At 38.8% G+C, this 20,572-nt stretch overlaps 4 protein-coding genes across 5 annotated transcripts; 3 read left to right on the top strand and 1 right to left on the bottom strand.

Annotated features, from left to right (window-relative positions):
- Positions 1 to 582: 582 nt before the first annotated feature.
- Positions 583 to 6,170, top strand: LOC110168017 (cytochrome P450 2K1-like). Its single transcript, XM_055152384.1, has 13 exons — positions 583 to 868; positions 974 to 1,067; positions 1,464 to 1,529; positions 1,894 to 1,950; positions 2,833 to 3,711; positions 3,784 to 3,946; positions 4,041 to 4,190; positions 4,261 to 4,421; positions 4,561 to 4,740; positions 4,827 to 4,968; positions 5,321 to 5,505; positions 5,577 to 5,718; positions 5,794 to 6,170. The coding sequence occupies exons 5-13, from the start codon at positions 3,517 to 3,519 to the stop codon at positions 5,976 to 5,978; spliced, it is 1,503 nt and encodes a 500-aa protein (XP_055008359.1). The 5' UTR covers positions 583 to 868; positions 974 to 1,067; positions 1,464 to 1,529; positions 1,894 to 1,950; positions 2,833 to 3,516; the 3' UTR covers positions 5,979 to 6,170.
- LOC110169441 (uncharacterized) lies at positions 4,753 to 8,612 on the bottom strand. Its single transcript, XM_020934985.2, has 4 exons — positions 8,457 to 8,612; positions 7,609 to 8,244; positions 7,417 to 7,527; positions 4,753 to 7,325 (listed from the first exon to the last, which is right to left on the bottom strand). The coding sequence occupies exons 2-4, from the start codon at positions 8,236 to 8,238 to the stop codon at positions 6,420 to 6,422; spliced, it is 1,647 nt and encodes a 548-aa protein (XP_020790644.2). The 5' UTR covers positions 8,239 to 8,244; positions 8,457 to 8,612; the 3' UTR covers positions 4,753 to 6,419.
- On the top strand, positions 8,510 to 10,976 carry LOC110169243 (RNA-binding protein with serine-rich domain 1). The gene is made up of 7 exons (XM_020934768.2): positions 8,510 to 8,687; positions 9,032 to 9,175; positions 9,258 to 9,437; positions 9,516 to 9,621; positions 9,714 to 9,867; positions 10,339 to 10,480; positions 10,557 to 10,976. Coding segments are annotated over exons 1-7 (834 nt in total). The 5' UTR covers positions 8,510 to 8,685; the 3' UTR covers positions 10,663 to 10,976.
- A 2,046-nt stretch (positions 10,977 to 13,022) lies between these two features.
- Positions 13,023 to 20,413, top strand: LOC110167599 (arf-GAP with dual PH domain-containing protein 1-like). Of its 2 annotated transcripts, XM_020932968.2 has the most exons (12): positions 13,470 to 13,567; positions 14,584 to 14,880; positions 15,613 to 15,743; positions 15,867 to 15,958; positions 16,240 to 16,322; positions 17,738 to 17,850; positions 17,918 to 18,064; positions 18,158 to 18,241; positions 18,704 to 18,766; positions 18,845 to 18,916; positions 18,986 to 19,214; positions 19,297 to 20,413. In XM_020932968.2, the coding sequence occupies exons 2-12, from the start codon at positions 14,790 to 14,792 to the stop codon at positions 19,323 to 19,325; spliced, it is 1,134 nt and encodes a 377-aa protein (XP_020788627.1). In that variant the 5' UTR covers positions 13,470 to 13,567; positions 14,584 to 14,789; the 3' UTR covers positions 19,326 to 20,413. The 2 variants fall into 2 exon arrangements, with proteins under 2 accessions (XP_055008860.1, XP_020788627.1); XM_055152885.1 differs by lacking the exon at positions 14,584 to 14,880 and having other exon boundaries at positions 13,023 to 13,567.
- Positions 20,414 to 20,572: the final 159 nt, after the last annotated feature.

Raw genomic sequence — 20,572 nt, 5'->3', positions numbered from 1 at the left:
ACCATAAGATAAATATGCATATTCAGCATGATTTGTTCAAATTTCATCAACATGAAAAAGTGATGTTCATGTTCTGAGAAAAATATGTGTAGAGGGGTTTGAAAAAAGTTTCAAAGCCTAAACATAATTTTATTGCATGCAACCGCTCTCCATAACTTTTTACGCAAATCCAGCAACCTTTTTTTCAGTGTGTGGTCAGTGATAAAAGTATTATCAAAAAAAATATATCATGATTCCTTAATGTCGGTGATATATCGGGGTGATTTTATTATTAATTTACAGTTCCTATACTGTCCCTTTTAATAATATTCATAAATTATTATTACAGTTATTACATTACTAGCAGCAATTTTAAACCAGCCAATAATGTAATAAATTAGGCCTACTAAATTTTTGGCATCGGGCTATTACGTGATTGTTTCAGATATTTTCTTACATTACTGGAAAGTTATTTTTGTCATTATTGGCTTTATTACATAAAAATTATTACATTATAGACAGTTATTACATTATTGCCCTACGAGCATCAGGATCCGCAGCGGATCCGCTTTCGATCCGCCAAATCCGCCCTACAGTCCTTCCGCTTTGCGGAACCGCTGCGTATTTGTTCCGTATTCGCTTTCTGACTGTTGCTAATCCTAACCCTTGGATGGCCTACTGTTACAGAGAGAATCTTCGGTTAATTCATCTTAGATCCGCACTGTGAACGTACTTTTAACACAACACTTGTTAGATTTGTACTATCAGTGCTCGGATCCGCGACTAAACCGGTTCGGATTCGCTGCGCAGACGCGCCACTGACTCATCAGCCGTTATCGGGACCTGAGTGGAAAGAAGCAGCATCCACCTGTTGTCCGCGGATTTAACTGTAAGTAATTGTTTAAAAGTTTATTTTATTAGTCATCATTAATGTACATAACGTTAACGTTACATTGTGGTGTGTGTACATCTGTGACTGTGTGTATTTTATCAGTTTTGACGAGTGCAGTAGGAAAGTTAGCGACAGTAGCAGCTAACGTGATGAAGACGATGTGAGGTCAGGAGTCAGGATAACTCCATCTCTTGAGGTAGATCCCAGTCCAAATACATTTTTATATAACGCTACTTATATTCTTGTATATTTTTTACAATCACAGAGTTATACTCTGCTTCGTGATTATTGGTCGTGTCTAACAGGCTCGGTTCTGGCTGGATGCCGCTCTCGGCGCTCTCCTCTCGGCTGTGGAGCGGCGGTGACACCGGTGTCTGAGCTGATTGTGTTTTTAACAAGAGACAGTTATATTATTTGTGTAGACTAGAGTGTTGACTGTTGAGTTGAGACTAAAGTGCAGTCATGTCGGTGCCTTAATACAATAATTTAACGCAACGTGCCTTGATACAATAACGTAACGTAATAAAAATAACAACTTTTAACAACAGCTAACGTTAAATAACCAACCAAAACTTAAGTTGTTTTTCCCCAGATGACATCAGGAGCCCCTGTCCTTCTGCTGAGTGTCCCCATCAGGAGTCCTGCACACTGATCAGAAGTAAGTACTTTTAATGATTTCTGTGACAGTGAGGATTTAGTTTAGAGCCAGATCTGACTTGTCTCTAACTTTCTGTTATGGGACTTGAGACGGTGCTTCAGGCTTTCAGTGAAAGATCTGACATCTTGACATGAACAATGATGTGTCACATCTAAATTACACTGATATTGACTATGAACACCATCATAAATTGATTATTATATTTTAAATGTGGTAAATGTAAATGTAGTAGAGTATTGTATATTAACAGCAGTGAAATACGTCTCATTCTCATACTCATGCTCATACTAAAACAAATGAGTTTAGCTATACTGCTCTAAAGTATTTCATATGAGTTAAATAATGTTTTTCATCTCTGTTTCAGAATATACTGTATTTAATAAGAAGATGGACATAAGGGCATGATAAAGACCCTCTGGAGGTAAATACTGCACTTGTATTAAACACTGTGGCCTGAAATGATCCAAACTGATATTTGTGTTTCTCTTATTTGATGTATTAAATGTAGTAAATTTACTTCATTACCTCCGCCAAGGAGGTTATGTTTTTGCCGGCGTTTGTTTGTTTGTTTGTTTGTTTGTCTGTTAGCAACATAACTCAAAAAGTTATGGACCGATTTTGATGAAATTTTCAGGATTTGTTGGAAATGTGAAAAGGAAGAACTGATTTCATTTTGGGGGTGATCCGGAAGAAATCCTGGATTCTGGATCACTTTGAAATTTTAGTTAACATTGTGGTAAATGGGGCCAAAAATTTTGTTTCTCAATATCTCGGTTAATTATTGACCAAACCCCATGAAATTTGACTCAGGGATGGACAATGGGATCCTCTTTCATATTCCAAAGGCTGATCCGGATCTGATCCAGAAGACTGATTTTATCGCAATTTACATAAAAAATGGGGGTAGTCCTTGGCGGAGGTCTGCGCTCTCTGAGTGCTTTTCTAGTTATTGATGTAGTAGTAGTAAATGTAGTAAATGTAGAGGCAGACCCTCTGTAAGTTTACTGTATTAACCTACTTTGATTAACTTTCATAACTAAACATGTGTACATTATAATCACAACTGTTGTTGTGCATATTGTTTCTTTCAGAACACGCTGTGGTGGAGTTTAAAGACTGACCTTCAGTCTTTGAACATGACAGGTGAACACAGATCTCTCCAATCAAGTGTTCACCTGTCATGTTCAAATCACACAGCCCACTGTCATGACTTACAATGTTCTTCACAAACCTGAACTCTAACTCCTTACAAGAATAAGGTGAGGTGTAATGGGGTGTTTAATACACACTGGTGGCATTTCAGATGCTGTGAGAAAGGGGAAGCCCAGCGCTGGACACTGACAGACTGGATCTTCACCAGTAGGACTGAAGAGTGTCCCTGCCATAAGAGCCCTCTTGTCTTCTCCTGGATTTGCCCTTCTCCATTGGGCTAGTAATGAGACCAGTGCTATTGGCCACGTACCTGAAGACCTCAGATCCACATTACAGTTCCCGCCCCAAGTCCTGCTTTCATGTCCTTACTTGCCGACCGAGTACGCATACAGTGATGGGGGATGCCAGCCTAGGCCAATTTGCCCATGCAAAAAAGTAAAGAAAACAAATTAGTTGGGCTTGTATGTGATGCCCTTGCTATGACAAATCCAAATTTAGGGCAGAAATAGTTATTTCCAGAGACACATTTGAAACATGCAATGAACAGATTGTGAAGTAGTTTGCATTGGCATTGTTTTCTGTTGTCGTCGCACAGTGCAAGCCACAACAGTTCTCAAACTGGTTTGCCTGGGTGTTGACTGAACAGTCATAAACAGTACCTCTTAGTACCTTCAGGAACAGGTGAAAACTCCCCCGGCTGTCCTTGTTGTGGTTTCTACTGAGTTTCAACTGGGTGTGGACAGGTTGTGCAGGGACATTCTGGATTTGTTTTCACACTGCAGCCATACCAGTACCACCAGCAGCAGCAACAACAGCAGAGAAAGCCTCTATCCTGATGGATTATTCTTTAGACTTGTTCAGTCTCACCTCCCTGTTGGGGACTATAGCTCTGATCCTACTTTTGTACATAATAAACAACAGTCTCACAGGTGGGGAATCAAGGAAAGAGCCACCAGGACCAAGGCCTTGGCCGCTGCTTGGCAACCTGTTGCAGCTTGATCTAAAGAGACCGTTTGTTACCCTTCATGAGGTAAATTTAACATCTGTGTTGCAGATAATGTGTTACTCTCTTAATTAAGAATGAAATTTTACATCACCTTAGATGTCAAAGAAATATGGGAGTATCTTCACAGTCTACTTTGGACCAAACAAAGTGGTGGTACTAGCCGGTTTTAAAACAGTCAAAGAGGCTCTAGTTGGATTTGCAGAGGAGTTTGGTGACAGAGGCCCCTCTAAAATCTTTAATGATATATCTCAGGGTCATGGTAGGACTTACACAACTATTCCTAAATACATAATCATTTTGTATATTATTTCATTAAACCTCTTTTAATTTATTTAAATATGTGCTATTTTCAGGAATTATTTTTACCAATGGGGAAACATGGAAAGAGATGAGAAGGTTTGCACTTACTACTTTGAGAGACTTTGGGATGGGCAAAAGACTGGCAGAGGATAAAATTGTTGAAGAGTGCCACTACCTGATACAGGAGTTTGAAAAGCATAAAGGTATTAAGACTCACTCTCTACCCCCATAGACTATCCATAGTGAACATAAGTGCCATTTATGATCCTGCAGGACAGCCGTTTGATACAACACGGCCAGTGAACCACGCCACATCTAACATAATCTCATCAATTGTTTATGGAAGTAGATTTGAATATAATGATCCAAGGTTCAAAAACATGGTGGCAAGAGCCAATGAGAACATTCGGCTTTCAGGTTCTGTATCAGTACAGGTAATTTATTCCTTTATACCTACTACCAGTATTGTCAATTAGTAACTCTGTTCAACCCTTAACATTTATTTATACCTATATTAGTGCTTCTAATTGGTGTCAAATATTTAAGTAGCAACCCCACTTTTTTGCATTGCAGTTGTACAACATGTTTCCTCGGCTGTGCTACTGGGTAAAAAACCGGAAGAAGATTTTGACAAATGTTGCTGAAACTGTCAATGATGTTCAAAACTTGATCACTAATTTGAAAGACACATTAAACCCGGAGCTATGCCGTGGCTTTGTTGACTGCTTTCTGATGCGAAAAAGAAAAACAGAGGTTGCAACAGCATTTCTGGAAAAATTTATATTGTGTTCTTAACTTATTTTGATATATAACATTTCTCTATTCCAACACTGCATTAGGATTTACACACTTTGATGACTCAGTACCATGAGAAGAATCTGATATACTCAGTAACCAACTTGTTTGCAGCTGGCACAGACACCACTGCAGCTACAGTGAGATGGGGGTTACTATTAATGGCCAAATATCCAGACATCCAAAGTAAGAACCAGGGGCTTCTTTGAGTTTGAATTCATGCTTTATGCTTCCTGCTTGTCTCTGTGGAGATGTTATTCCTTGGCCTAATGCTGATATTAAGCTTATGGAGACAAAGTGGCACTGCCAGACCATGGTACAGATCAGATCTGCGGAAATGCAACCCCACTCACAGAACATCTTTTTATCTACAAGGTTCGAGCAATTAAATGTGTAGTTGAATACAGAGATGATTAATGCCAAAATGTGGGATATTCTAGATGCAGGAATAACATCCATAGAGACATGGAGATAGTAGACACTTCACCAGAAATTACATAGTATACCTTTACATCATACAGTTGTGATTTGTCTACAGATCAGGTCCAACAGGAGCTCGACAGAGAAGTAGGAAGTTGCCAAATCTGTGCTGAAGATCGGAAAAATCTGCCCTACACTGATGCAGTCATACATGAGACGCAGAGATTCGCCAACATTTTACCTTTGTCCATTCCTCACAAAACCAGCAAAGATGTTACCTTTCAGGGCTACTTCATCAAAAAGGTGTGATATTTGTGATTGTGATGACCAAAAACATTAGAAAATGTCATACTTTACAAAATGATTGTCCCTAGGATACACTTGTAATTCCTCTCCTTGCCTCTGTGCTTTATGATGAGAATGAATGGGAAAATCCACACATTTTCAACCCATCTCATTTCCTGGACAAAGATGGTAAATTCATCAAGAGAGAAGCTTTTCTTCCCTTTTCCGCAGGTTAATAACAAAGACATTATTTTTGGTGACAAATTTCAACCATAATAAATACAATGAACTGGAACTGTTTTGCAGGTCGGAGGGCGTGTTTGGGAGAGGGATTGGCAAAAATGGAGTTGTTTCTGATCTTCACTAGCCTTCTCCAGCGCTTTCGCTTCAGCCCTGCACCTGGAGTTAGAGAGGAAGATTTACTGTTGACCCCATCTGTGGGTTTCACTCTCACCACATCACCCCATGAGCTGTGTGCAACTATTCGCTGATAACAACACAACACTACAAAACAAGATCAATGTACTAGTGTGGCTTGGCTATAACTTATATTTTTGATTTAGGAATTAACAAAGTTTGATCTTTCACCTGCAATGTCAGTTCTACACATTTTAATCAAGCACTGGTCTTAGTGAGCTCTGAAGAACCCATTTTACATACTATAATAAATAGCAAAACATAAATTCACTGATTTATTGACTAGCTTACATTCTGAAATATGTTATCATACTATTATAGCAATGTAACTTTTATTGCCATATTGCGTGGTATATAAAAGGAGTACAAAAGCCATATATTTTTAAATACCAATAAAATTATATTGAGTACTTGCTTAACAACAATAAGGTCTATACTAAAATGAAAGAATTTTTAACAGTTGCTACAGTTTATACATCACTCAACTTTTAATTTTCATCTTGGCCTGGAATTTGCTAAGGGCCTTCCTCTTTTATACTATTTACCTGATCCTGAACAGAATTGCTCATGGGCAAAACCACTTCAGAAGAAATATTACAGTCCTGAAAGGTTCTTACTGCACAGCTGTTTGAAAAATTTGCCAGTTTATTCTCTGAAAATGTGTGATTATTTGATTGGTTGTAAGCAGACACATAGTTTTGTGTGAATCCTGACATGTGGGCTTGGGCTTGCTGTTGGTACAATGGTGAAGGGATAAGCGGAAGGCTCTCAGCACTACTACATGCTGCAAAACCATTCATGCTGGTAGGACTGAGTTCAGGAAGTTTAAAGGGTTCAACTGTTTCTAAAGCATTTATAGAGTTGAAGCTTGGTTGTGACTGGCTGCACTGTGTATAAGTGCCTTGGCTACATGTAAAAGTGTCTTGATTATAGGAGGTAGATTTCAAAGCAGCAGGTGAGTGCGTTTTTTGTTGCTGTTGAACTGCGCTACAAAATCCCATTTTGGAGGACATAGTCTGAAGAGTACTGAGGATTTGCTTCTGAATGTTTGTCTGCTGCACCTGCTCCCGCTCCAGACGACACTGCTGCTCGACCAACATCTTTACCGCCATTCCCAGACTGCGCACTTCGGAGCTTAAGGTCTGGATTTGGTCCTGCAGAATAGCTTGCACTCTTGACTCCTGAACAGTATGTTGTGGACTAGAATTCCCCTCGTTTTGGTTAGTTGAATGACTGCTAAGTGAGGTTGGCAGTCGTAAATTTGCAGATAATGACTTGGCCACTGATTGACTTGGAAGACGAATGCCAACACGTGGAGGAGGAGGAGGCTGAGGTGAGCGAACTGACACACTAGGTCTTTGAACAGAGTAATGCACAGCTGATGTTCCTCCTACCCCTTCAGACTGATTTTCCATAACAGCCTGTAAATACACAGACATAAATTAGTATAAATATATATAATACTTTGTTCACAAAGAGTGGTGTTTGTTTAGGAATTGTAATGTCTCTCACCCTTTCATTTGAATTATAGGTGTGAGATGGTTGTTGAACAGGATTTCTCAAACCAGGTCCCTGTAAACTACTTGGGTCTCTTCTTATCAGTGATGCCATCTGCTGGAAAGACTGGAAAGATACATGATGATACATAATGATATATGATTATATGTATATAGTCAACATTTGTACTTGAATTAAAGAATGTACCTTTATTCTGTGTGATAAAGCTTTATCCAAAATCCTCTTACGTGCAGCCAACATTGAGTTTGTAGTAGGGGAAGGACTGACCCTTCTTCTTACTAGTGTTGCAGTAGTTGCTCCTGTGGAACATGCTACACTTGTTGCAGCTTTTGTTACAGGGCTCTGAACAACACTTTGGCTCGTCTGTGAAAGGGAAGTGACACTGACAATCTTAATGTCATTTTCTTCTTTAAATCCTTGCCCTTGGCTACTGATGCTGCTACTTCTGCTACTACTGCATTCCCCTGAGGACCCTGGGGGGGTTGTGCTACTTGTATTTTGAGTTTTTGTCATGAAATCAGAACTCTGTGACTGTTGAGAGGAAATCCGTATGAGGTTTTGAAGATGAATACCACTCCATTTATCTGGAGCTCCTTTGCTCCTAGCTTGCAGCTGAGGGTTGAATGAGCCTCCGATCTCCAAAGGGCGAGCACGTCCCGGAGGCCTTCCCTGAAACTCTCTCAAGAACAGATAAATAGCCTGTGCCGAGACCTTGATGTTCTCTAGCTCCAATTCAGCTTTAATTTTACGGAAACTCAGTCCAGCCTTTCGGAGCTCCACAACTTTTTGTTTGGCAGCATCATCAAGCCGACCCATGGTTTCCTATTGAGCAATGAGATTTAAATTAATATTTAAAAAAGGACCGGCGACGATTCGACAATGTCTTGCATACTTTAGGTCTATTCTACTGTGACTTTAATGCACTCAATAATCAGTATTAACAGTGCCATGTTATGATTTTATGTGGCTTGCGTTATAAAATGAATTAGCTAACGATAATGGCTATGAGTTGTCGATTTTAGAGAGGCTCTCACCGCAAAAAAGCTTTTCGCAGTCTTGGGCGTGTTTCTTATTTCATAAAAACAGCTTGAATATAGTGAGACAACCCCAATTTGCCCAGGCAGTAAAGTCAAGAAAACAAATTTGTTGGGGTTGTATGTGGCGCTCTTGTGCCTACGCAACTTCCTGTGTGTCGTCATCACTAAGCGACGCTTTGGCTGCAAGTGTTTGCTTGAAAATCCGTCGATCGAAAGAAAGAACGATATGTAAGTGTAAAAATATACAGTGAGCCAGCAAAGTCATTTTGTGTCAAATCTATAAGATTTTCTTTCGCATTTTATGATTGAATCATTGCGCTGAAGACATAGCACGCTTATTTTAATCCAAGAGAACTTGCTGTGAGGATCGCTGAATGAATTCAGTCGTTCTCAGATTGGTTGTCGTATCACTGTGTGTTTTTTTGTTTTGTTTTGTTTGTTTGGTTTTTTTTCTTGTAATATTGGAGTGACTATTTTTCATTCTTCTCATTTGTTCCATATTTACACGTGTGTTTGACACTTCAGTGTGCTCGCCGACTATAAATGGTTAAAACGTGATTAATTTATTTTAGGGCCCCATCACCGACAAAGCGCAAAGAGGAAGAAAAAACAAAGGAGAGGGGTAAGGAAAAGAATATCAAGGATGAAGACAAAGAACGAGGACGAGACAAAGTGAGGAAGCGTCGCAGTGCTTCTACTGGAAGCAGCAGCAGCAGGTTTGCTCATGGGTTCAGTTTTTAAATCGTTTGTTTTTGGTGAACACCGGGCAGTTAATATTGTTAATCTTTTTGGTACCAGGTCCAGCTCATCTTCAAGCAGCAGCTCTGGTTCCAGCTCAGGCTCCTCCAGTGGGTCCAGTTCATCTGGCTCCAGTCGCTCAGGTTCTTCAAGTTCTCGCTCCTCTTCTTCTTCAAGTTCATCTGGGTCACCTAGTCCAAGTCGAAGACGCCATGATAACCGACGCAGGTCGCGTTCAACGTTAGTATTTTCCTCAGTTCTACTCTTTTCTCTTGATAAATTGTGCTGGTTTTGTGTTAATATTACTTATTTCAATAGGTCAAAAACGCAGAAAAAAGCAGATGAGAAGGAAAGACGAAAAAGAAGTCCAACCCCAAAACCAACAAAGGTTCATATAGGTCGACTGACACGAAATGTCACGAAAGTCAGTAATGGAAAATCACATGTCAATTAATTAAACTAAATTCAGGATGGGCAGTCTAAAAATTACAAATCTATGTAAATATTTAAACACAGGAACATATACTGGAGATCTTTTCGACTTACGGGAAAATAAAAATGGTGGATTTGCTGATGGACAGAAGTCATCCTCACCTTAGCAGGTGCTCTGCCTATGTTGAATTTGAAACTTCAGAAGAGGCCCAGAAAGCACTCAAGCACATGGATGGAGGTAATTGTATTTATTTTTATTTATCTTTTATTGTTTCAGGCAAAACATTGAAGGGCCCATATTACACTGTTTTCTGATCTATGTTATTGCTGTGCTATGTTGTTTCCTCATTGAAAACATACCTTGAGTTTTGTTTTATTCACACATTTTTAACACACAAAGTATATTTAGGCAGAAATCAATTGAAAACTACCATGACATCATAAGGTGGATCAGAGCATTTTGAGCTTTGGAGATTTGGGCAAACTTAATAATAAAGGGTTACTCAAACTTGGTAAGGAAAGAAAACACAACTCCAGGTATTTTTTTTTTCATGAGGTGACAACATTATAACAAGCTTAAAAGCTCAGAGTCAATTTAGCATAATATTGGACCTTTAAGAATAAATTGTTGTACACATTTATACATCAAATGTTGGCCAATAAAAGGTTATGTTACTTAAGGCTTTTCGATTTTTAATGATCCATACAGGCCAAATTGATGGACAAGAAATAACTGCTGCAGCAGTACTGCCTCAGCGCTTCCGACCTCCACCTCGGAGACCTTCACCACAGCGAAGAATGCCTCCACCTCCCCCCATGTGGCGCCGCAGCCCACCACGCATGAGGAGGCGGTATGTTTTCGGTTTACTGGCCATGATGTCCAAGCATCTTTTTCTTAATTTCTTCTTTTAATGTGTTTGTTTAAAGATCCCGCTCTCCGAGGAGGCGCTCGCCAATACGACGTCGCTCACGCTCTAGGTCAGCAGGACGCAGGCGCCATCGCTCTCGTTCCAGCTCAAATTCATCCAGATAAACATTCGTGTTAGAAGCTCAGCTGAAGATAGTGAATGTTTTTTTCTTTCTTCTCTTTTAAGATTTAAGATTCTTTTTTAAATTTTAAGTCTTCAAGGACTTCTTTGTTGTGTAATTTGGCATCGTTAGTTTTAAGACAACTGGTCTTTTACCATAATATAATAATATAATATGGGGAAATACTAGTTGCTACTGTTTGAGAATATTTTTTGATACAAATTTTACCACCTTACACATTATTACATGTTTGTTTTAGTGATGTATGATTTCTTTAATACTTTCTGAAATAAAATAAAAAAAGTTTGGATGCATTTACTATTGACAATTTTAAAAGTATTCCTTTTCCCAGATGCTTTAGTCTTGTATCTAATCGCATATAGTTATAATACATGATAAAATCCTGTATATAGCCATCATGTGAGTACTGAATACGGTCTATGATCACATATACACTGCTCAAAAAATTTAAGGAACTCTTTGAGAACACATCAGTTTATATACACATATATATAATTATATGTATATATGTATGCGTTGGATAGCTATACAAATATGGACAGGATAATGTCTTAGGAGCAAAAGGATGCCACCTCTTAATGGAAATGAATAACAGGTGCACTAGAGTGTTATCAATGAGACAGCCCCTAAAACAGGACTGTTTTTTCATGTGGAGGTCATTTGAAGTTTCTCCCTCTTGGACTTTTTTTTTTTTACTGGTTTTCCACTAGTGCTGCTTTAGCTGAAGTGATTATTACTACTGAGAGTATGAGGTCATTCCTTAGTAGCACAGGTTGCCCAACTTCTCCAGGATGGCACATCCGGACGTGCTGTGGCAAGGAGATTTAATGTGTCTCCCAGCACAATATCCAGAACATGGAGGAGATTTCATGAGACAGGCATTTAGCCGACTCTTAAGAGAGCTGGACAACCCATCAGCAGTACCCATATCTGCTCCTTTGTGCAGGAGAAACAAGTTGAGCACAGCCCATGCCCTACAGAATGACTTCCAGCAGGCAACTGGTGTGAATGTCTCTGCCTAAGCAATTAGAAACAGACTTCATGAGGGTGGCTTGAGGGCGCTGTAGTGGGCCCTGTGCTCACCGCTCAGCACCGTGAAGCTCCACTGGCATTTGCTAAATGGCACCAGAATTGGCGAGTCTGACTCCCAGAGCACCTATGATAGACATGAAAGAGTCTGGAGAAGACAAGGAGAACGCTCTGCAACATTGTTCAGCATGAGAGGCTTGGTGGTGGGTCAGTGATGGTTTGGGGAGGCATATCCATGGAGGGACAGACAAACCTCTACTGGCTAGAAAATGGCAGCCTGACTGCCATTACGTATTGGAATGAAATCCTTGAACCCACTGTCAGACCCTACACTATTGCCGTAGGTCCTGGGTATCTCCTGATGTACGACAATGACACCGGCCTCATGTGGCAAGAGCATGCAGGCAGTACCTGGAGGATGAAGGGACTGCTAAAACTGAATTGCCCTCACGGTCACCTGACTTAAACCCGACAGAACACCTCTGGGACATTATTTTTGGGTCCATCAGACGCCACCAGCTTGCTTCTCAGACTCAGGAGGTCAGTGATGGCCTTACACAGATCTGGGAGGACATCCCACAAGACACCATGCATTATCGCATTAGGAGCAAACCATAACTTTGTCAAACATGCATAAGAGCATGTGGCACACAAGATATTGAGATTTTTGAGTAGCAGAAATTTAATTTTGGCAAAATGGACTAGCCTGCCACATCATTATTTCACTTTGATTTTCAGGGTGTCTATAAAAATTTTATTTCCAAAAAAAAAGACATTGCGTATATATATACTGCTACTAACTAAGTTAGGGATATTGAGAGAGAGCCAGTGAATGTCATATATACGGTGTTTGTTTTACTTCAGAAACTTTTGGGATAGGGAGGCAATTGTATTGGGGTGACGGACACACCTCATTTTGTGTTTTCCATGTAATGGTCTCACTGTGTACAGTGTGTCTTACATATTGAAGCCAAAACCCTTTTTAATGTGGCATCAATTTCAACATTCTGTGGGTATAAAAAGCTGGTATTGTCAAGTCATTCCAAGTCCACAATTCAAACGGCCATGAACACACGACGTCACTTAACAGACGAGTAGCGCCACCTAGACATACCGCGCCTTCTGGGTCAGTGGCAAGCAGTCAAATGTTGCTCGTGAACTTGGTGTGTCTCAAAGTGTCATCAGCAGACTTGCATCAAGACACAGAACTACTGGCAGAGTTCGTGACAGACCCAGGAGTGGAGCCTCATGAGTGACAGACCGCAACGATGACCAGTAACTAAGAACCTATGGACTCAGACCTGTTCACTGATAAGTGTCGGGTCACTTAGCAAAGAAATGATGGTCGTCAGCGTTGCTGGAGAAGGCGAGGTGAGCGATACGCCGAGGTCAACATGGTCCTCAGGGTTCGCTTTGGTGGAGGAGGTGCAACAGTCTGGGCAGGCATCACCAGTTAGCGCAAAACAGATTTGGTTGCTGTAGATGGCTCAGTCACTGCATGTTCTTACCTCAGAGACTTCATTGAACCCATCATCATCCGCAATTCCGCCAGCACCCCCCCAACTTTCTGTTCATGGATAATAATGCTCCACCACATCTTGCCAGAATTGTCACAGCTCGACTTCAGGAAGTCGGAGTGCCTCATATGGTACGGCCAGCACTGTCCCCTGACCTGAACCCCATAGAGCATGTCTGCGACCAGCTGAAGCAGAGACTGGATGATCGTAGCCCACCTCCACGTGACCTGGTGGAACTGCATGTAGCACTGGTGGAAGAGTGGAACACATTGCCTCAGAACAACATCATGAGGCTAGTGAGGAGCATGAGAAGCCGTTGTCAAGCTGACATTACGACAAAAGGTGGGAACACCCGCTACTGACATTGTTCATTTTTGTTACTTGGGACTATCCTTGTTATTGTCTAAATTTTGGGGGTAATACATATTAAACTAATGAAAATGGTGTTTCTTCTCATTCATTCTTAGTAATATCAAAGGGACAAAGGGAACTTTTACTTATTTCATTAAAATTCAGACCAAATAGGAAAAGCACTCATGTAAATAACGTAATCAGAGTACAAATTATGAGTAACTGTATCCAGTTACAGTTACTGTTTCAGTGAGTGGTAACTGGATTACAGTTACTTTGTTGAAATAAATGGATTACACAGAGGTATTTGCCTGTTTTCACATTTCGGACTACATTCATTGCCGGACACTAAACCAGGTCTAAACCAAATCTAAACCAGGACTAAACCTAGACTAAAACCAGGTCTAAACCAGGTCTAAACCAGGTCCAAACTAGGTCTAAACTAGGTCTGAACCAGATCTAAACCAGGACTAAACCAAGACTAAACCAGGTCTAAAACCAGGTCTAAACTGTGTCTCAGACAAGACTAAAACAGGACTAAACCATGCCATGCGGACAGTGAGTGCGTATACATGCACATCAGTAACCCGGTTATTAGCCATATCCCGGTTATGTCAGTATTCGGGTTACTGCGTATACATGCACCATTAAGAAACCGTGATACTCAAAAAACCCGATCATAACCGGGTTATTGATGTGCATGTATACGCACTCGATGTTTCCTCCTCTTCTATCAATAATATTTTTAATTTGGTTAAGTAAAGTCTATGCTTTTCTTTTCTTTTATCAGACAAAACTTCTTATGTTATGATTCCCTCGTCTTTGTTTCTCTACAGCAAATCAAGTAATCTTAAGTATTCATATTACGTTACTTACCTTAAGTAACTTAATGGATTTCGTTACAAACTACATTTTGGGATATGTAATCTGTAATCTGTAGGGGAATACATTTTAAAAGTAACCTTCCCAATAATGTATATAAATTATTTATTTATTTGTTTGAGCAGTGTGTAGGAGCAAGGAGCAGACCAACCACTAGGGGTCTCACTTCAGATCTGAATACAGCGTCCAAAAGTTTACCTCGCTGTCAAATGGCTCTCACGGCATGTACGCCAGAGGAACGAGGACATTCTTTCAAAATTCGGCACACTATTCATGAGGGACAAGTGTGACAAGTGATAAATAAGCGATTTTGAACCACTGTGGGAGAACTATGGCAGTAGACCAAGAGCAAAATAGGCAGCGCATTAAACAGCTCTTGAGGAAACCTGGTAACAACCACTGCGCGGACTGTGGAGCGGCAGGTAACGATCTGTTTTCGCTTATTCTTTGAAAATGCAATATTTAATTAAATACGTTGTTAAGAGCCTAACTTAGGCTATTTGACCCGCTTCTATCCTAAAATCGCAGCACAAACCCCAAAAAGCACAATTTTCTAGATTAGCTATCCTGTTTTAGATTTTTAATTATATACATTTAGGCATAGATTACTGAGTTCACCGTCAATGTCAACATCATTCAAACTATTGGATGTCAAATACAAAAAATCTTGCGCTTTTGAACAGGGCAGAGATGTACATTTTTAATATTTGTAAATTTATAGTTTAGGCTACAAACTCTTTTGATTAATACCCTTTTATCTTATAGGCTACTGCCTAATTGGTGGCTTACATTACAGAAATGTGGGCGTGACTATCATACATAAAGCTCCTTGTCTCCTTTGTACACATGCACATCCTTTATGTATGCTTAGATATGATTATAAAGCAGGAAGCCACATCATTTTTTTTTTTTTAATCCAGTTAAAGGTTTAAATATTCTCTTGCTTAACCATTTATGAAAACAAGCTATAACCAATTTGAAACCAGATCAGAAGGCCTCATTTCCTATTTGCCAATATGTAATAATATTTCATGTTGATATCATAATATTTCATGCTGTTCAAATAAATTACCAGAACTGAACTTATTCCATATAATAGTGAGTCCATGTGCAGAAATGTTTTTTTAACATTTTTTTTCATAATTGTGCTACAGATCCAGAGTGGGCTTCGTACACACTGGGTGTATTTGTGTGTCAAAGCTGTTCTGGGCTCCACAGAAATATTGCCCAGATCAGTAAGATCAAGTCTGTGCTGCTTGATCCCTGGCGTCTTTCTGAAGTAGAGGTAGGAGCTACAGATGGGAATACATTCAAATGCATCAAGGAGAAATTATTATTATTACTATATATATATATTTTTTTTTCACAAAAGTTGTAATGCTAATGCATTCGTCTTTTATTGTTACAGTTTATGGGCTCAGTGGGAAATGATGCTGCCAGGGCCAAATATGAAAAGCAAGTTCCATCGTTTTATTATCGACCATCATACAAAGACTGCATGTAAGCTTTCTATGCCATTCTGAAAAATGTCACTCTACTAGGGTTTCCATGCCACAAAGCGGTTGTTGAAAATATCCCTTAGCTACTGTACTCAAAATCAATTCTGTTTTGTGTTTAATAATGTTTCTTTTGACCAGAATAATGCATTGAAGGATATATATAGTGAATGTGGTGAGACTATAAGATAGATGTAATAAATATAGATTAATGTAATAAATATGTTGTAACACCACTAGTGTGGGTCTTTGGATCAAGCCAAATTATTCACTTTAATTCTCTAGGCTTCTTCGAGAACAATGGATCCGAGCAAAGTATGAGAGGAAGGAGTTTATTAATGTGGAGAAGCAAGAGCCATACACTGCAGGTATGAAGCACAGTGTTAAAAACATAAACAAAACTGTTATGAGTGTGAAATTAGTTCATTGTCACACAACCTGAAGCATTTAATGGTAAACTAAACTATAGCCTACTATACTACCCAAAAGTAGTTTTATTCAGTAAGTATTAGAGAAATTCATACATCTCACTCTGTCTATTGCCATGTGCCAATCTAATTAATTTTAAATTTTGTCTTGACAATATACACTTACTCAAATATACAATTACACAATTGCAAAAGGCAAAACCCATCATGTAGCAATCTCACCGCAATGGACATTGTCTGTGCTGAAAATAGAGATATGTGTCTCTTCTACTGAGTGTGTTGCTATTGTAGACTTTCTTCTGAAATGACTCACATCCTTAAGTAAAAAAAAAGTTCAGATTAACTTGAGTTAACCCCATTTCCCATGTTGTAAAATGTACCAGTATATTTGCTGTTAAGTCACCACAACACAAACCAGGACAACCTGCAACATGTATTATTACAACTGTAATATATTGTTGCATTTTCATGGAATTTACGTAACAGCTAAATATCATTCTCCTTGGGCCTTTGTCCTTCTCAATAGAGTCTTGTGTTTGGTTCTTTGTGTCTGTCGCAGCCAAAGAATGAACTCTTTTGTTTAAATGTATTCAATGCACATCTCACATTTTAGACTAGATTGTAATTACAGAGTCAGTATTTTTGCATGATCTCACCGTATTGTCACATGTATCTGCAGAACAAACTTGATCTCTTTAGTCTTGAGAGACCACTTCCTGTTCTTAGAATAATGTGCGTTATTGCGAATGATTTAGCCCTCCCACTTTTTTGTCCTCATCGGTCGACGAAAGCATTGTACCACAGAACTGATGAAATCATTGTTTTACAACCAAACATTGCCTAAACATTTGTACAAACAAAAGTTTGTATTGTATTTTTGGAGAGATAAGCCATCTCTCCAAAAACACATAAAAAATGTTTGCATTACCCCAAAATGGACAGACTAGATATCAAGTTAGTAGTCAGAAACACATCTCATTATATACATTGAATAGAAAGTCACTTTGGTCTATGTGTTTTAGTGAGTGATATGGTTATTGCCCAAAGAGGAAGCAGTCGGTCACAGAGCTGAAGTAATTATGTCAACCAAACTGTGACAACTGTAACTGCAAATAACTGTAGTAGTTTTTAGTGGTTAAAATACAAAAACCAAGGCTTTGCCCCAGTTCTGGTATCACGGTTTCTGTGTAAAATTATCCCATAATAGAAGGCACATGTCAGATTGAAACTTTGTGTGGTGTGGTGTGTGTGTGCGTGTGCGTGTGTGTGTGCGCGTGCGTGCGTGTGTGTGTGTGTGCTCCTTTCATTTTAGGGAGTAACAGTTGTGTACATGTCCATTTGTTTTCTTTTGCTAGGTTACAGAGAGGGGTTTTTATGGAAACGTGGCAGAGACAACGGGCAATACCTCAGTCGAAAGTTCATTTTGTCTGAACGAGAGGGTGTTTTGAAGTACTTCAACAAACATGATGTGGGTTGTTTTACATTTTAAATGTATTTGTTCTCAGATATTTTTGTTACTTGTTTGATCTTTCCAGGCCAGAGAACCCAAAGCCATTATGAAGTTTGAAAGTGTGAATGCCTGTTTTCAACCTGCAAAAATTGGCACTGCCCATGGCTTACAGATCACTTATTTAAAGGAAAACAGCACAAGGAATATATTTGTATATCATGAAGATGGCAAGGTATCTGTAGCAGTCACTGTAATAGTTATGTTTAAGGTATAAGTAATAGTCACATTATAGCACTAACCATAATTCTTAACATCCACTGTTCAGGAAATGGTTGACTGGTTCAATGCCATTCGTGCTGCCAGGTTTCATTACCTTCAGGTGGCATTTCCCATAGCCTCTGTTTCTGAGGTGAGGACATCCACACACACATTGGGTTAAAAATAAAAAATAAAGGTAAAGAAACAAAAAGCCTTTTTTACATATCCAGTATTAAACTGCACACACACAGCATTATTTAATATTATATTTAGCAATAGAAACAGGTCCATTGACTTCCTGTTCTAAACTGGAGAACTGAGAAGCCTTGTCCCTTTGTGACATATTACTGTAGCAAGCGGCAGATATTCATATACTGTTTTTTTGGCAACAAAAAAAAAACAAACAAACAAAACAAACAAACCTAGATCAAGCCCTGGAGATGACACTGCACTGTAGTAGTGCTCCTGACAGGTTACCCCAGCGGCATTGAAGGGTCAAATGCAGAGGTCAAATTTCACTACTTAGACAGTGAAATAAAGTGTGCTGTTCACACTGGTATCTAACTCTGTCTACATTTGTATGGTATGATAGTAGTCTTTGCTCTTTGCCCAGCTCTTGCCAAAACTAACCAGAAACTTCATAAAGGAGGGTTACATGGAGAAAACAGGCCCAAAGGTAATGCATATTTACAGTCCAGTTCTGTTTACTCAGTTATACGTAGTTATTATGCAACATGGTGTTTTATCTTTACAGCACACAGAAGGTTTCAAGAAAAGATGGTTTACAATGGACGACCGGAGGCTCATGTACTTCAAAGATCCTCTGGTGAGAAAAAGTTGTAAGTGCATACCTCCACCAACAGAGGTCACCCTAACCTTGAGTTACCACATTTAGGATGCCTATGCAAGAGGTGAGGTGTTCATAGGCAGCAAAGAAAACAGCTACAGCCTGGTTCCTGACTTTCCATCAAACATCCAAGGAAATCACTGGCAGTTTGGTATCACCATAGTAACCCCAGACAGGATGTTCCTTCTGGCATGTGAGACTGAAAAAGAGCACAGAGACTGGATAAATGCAATTCAGACTGTTATGGACCGACCAATGCTGCCTCACGAATATGCAGGTAGAGCACTTAAGGTACAATTATATTAAATTGGTGTTAGATAATAAACACAGTGTTAATGTCTTTTTGTGTTTTGTTGCAGTGGAGGCCTACTTTAAACACAAACCATGACCATCCATTTGACAGTCTTCACATGTGGAGCAAAGTCAATGCCACTTGGGTATATTTTAAAGAAAATACAAACAGTACTAAAGAAATAATTCAAATACAATATTACTTTTACTGTTATATCATTATTTATTATCAGATCAGGTTCAGTCATTACTCTATGTAAAAGGGTAATACTTTATGTCCAAATCCTGCTGCTTTGTCATTTACCGGATTTGGGGTGTTCTTCATTTATTTAACAGTGCACTATGAAACATTTCAGATGGAGGGTCTGCCATCTGCTGGTCTCCATGCAGATGTTTAAACTTTGTTCGAAATAGTCCACAGTATAGCATTAAACATTTATTCAATTACAGGTGTTTTTATTACTCAAAAACATTCACTAGGAGGCTGTTCTCTCCATAGATCTGACATGTAACTTGACCCGGTGAAGTCTCCTGCTTGTTTTCATGGGGGAAGTTAAGTAAGTTAAGTTTAATGCCATACTGTGAAATATTCCACCATAACATAATGCACATAAAGGCGCAGTTTCAAGTATTTAACTGTTTTCTTTCTCTCTTTTTTTTTTCTTCAAACTGGCAGACTCGAACAGTATTTTTATAGATCCTATAATATCCTTGAATGTACCAAATATATTATCAAACAAAAGTGTATACAAAATAAAATACATATTTTATTATAATCTTTAGTTACAATAAATTAAAATAAATAATAATTACAATAGCAGTCTTGTCAGGATTATAGAGCAAGTATATACTGCTTATTGAACACTGAACATTCAAACTATGTCTTCGCTACATTTGTCCATATTGTAGGATAATCAGTAATTCCATGTCATTATTCTTTTAGTTGTTTCAGCTGATATGAAATTTGACATTATTTTAACAAAATTGTTTAAGCTATTGTAATAGATTAACCATTACAGTATATTATAATATATATATACTATAATAATGTTACTTGTCAAACTGCACACACATTTAATATAAAATGTTTTTCATGTTTGTAACATGCAGATAATGTATACTCCTATCACATTTTAACTTAGCAAACATTCATTACAATCTAATTAAAATGAAAATGTATATAAACATATGTCTTGTTTTTTGCATCCAGTCTGAGATAGGTATCTTTACAGGAAATAGTGATATATATATATGCACCATTACACTATACATAAAGTAATACATATTTCCAATATGAAAAGTGGTGGTATGCTGGTGGTAATAGTAGAAGTACAAATGGCACAG

Source organism: Boleophthalmus pectinirostris, unplaced genomic scaffold, assembly GCF_026225935.1.
Source record: "Boleophthalmus pectinirostris isolate CB_2022bp ecotype Guang Dong unplaced genomic scaffold, ASM2622593v1 HiC_scaffold_17, whole genome shotgun sequence".
Classification (NCBI taxonomy): Eukaryota; Metazoa; Chordata; class Actinopteri; order Gobiiformes; family Gobiidae; genus Boleophthalmus; species Boleophthalmus pectinirostris.
This window is presented reverse-complemented; position numbering and strand designations above follow the sequence as displayed.

What these genes read in the sequence shown, in the direction of transcription:
- LOC110168017 (XM_055152384.1), top strand. Translation starts at nt 3,517, where the DNA reads ATGGATTATTCTTTAGACTTGTTCAGTCTCACCTCCCTGTTGGGGACT. An exon ending in CGTTTGTTACCCTTCATGAG is followed by an intron (nt 3,712 to 3,783) that starts GTAAATTTAACA and finishes ACATCACCTTAG; the next exon opens with ATGTCAAAGAAATATGGGAG. An exon ending in CAAATATCCAGACATCCAAA is followed by an intron (nt 4,969 to 5,320) that starts GTAAGAACCAGG and finishes ATTTGTCTACAG; the next exon opens with ATCAGGTCCAACAGGAGCTC.
- LOC110169441 (XM_020934985.2), bottom strand. Translation starts at nt 8,238, where the DNA reads ATGGGTCGGCTTGATGATGCTGCCAAACAAAAAGTTGTGGAGCTCCGA. An exon ending in CTTTATCACACAGAATAAAG is followed by an intron (nt 7,528 to 7,608) that starts GTACATTCTTTA and finishes GTATCTTTCCAG; the next exon opens with TCTTTCCAGCAGATGGCATC. An exon ending in CCTATAATTCAAATGAAAGG is followed by an intron (nt 7,326 to 7,416) that starts GTGAGAGACATT and finishes GTGTATTTACAG; the next exon opens with GCTGTTATGGAAAATCAGTC.
- LOC110169243 (XM_020934768.2), top strand. An exon ending in TGACACGAAATGTCACGAAA is followed by an intron (nt 9,622 to 9,713) that starts GTCAGTAATGGA and finishes ATTTAAACACAG; the next exon opens with GAACATATACTGGAGATCTT. An exon ending in CCACCACGCATGAGGAGGCG is followed by an intron (nt 10,481 to 10,556) that starts GTATGTTTTCGG and finishes GTTTGTTTAAAG; the next exon opens with ATCCCGCTCTCCGAGGAGGC.
- LOC110167599 (XM_055152885.1), top strand. Translation starts at nt 13,282, where the DNA reads ATGGATAATAATGCTCCACCACATCTTGCCAGAATTGTCACAGCTCGA. An exon ending in CCATCATACAAAGACTGCAT is followed by an intron (nt 15,959 to 16,239) that starts GTAAGCTTTCTA and finishes TTAATTCTCTAG; the next exon opens with GCTTCTTCGAGAACAATGGA. An exon ending in AGTACTTCAACAAACATGAT is followed by an intron (nt 17,851 to 17,917) that starts GTGGGTTGTTTT and finishes TGATCTTTCCAG; the next exon opens with GCCAGAGAACCCAAAGCCAT.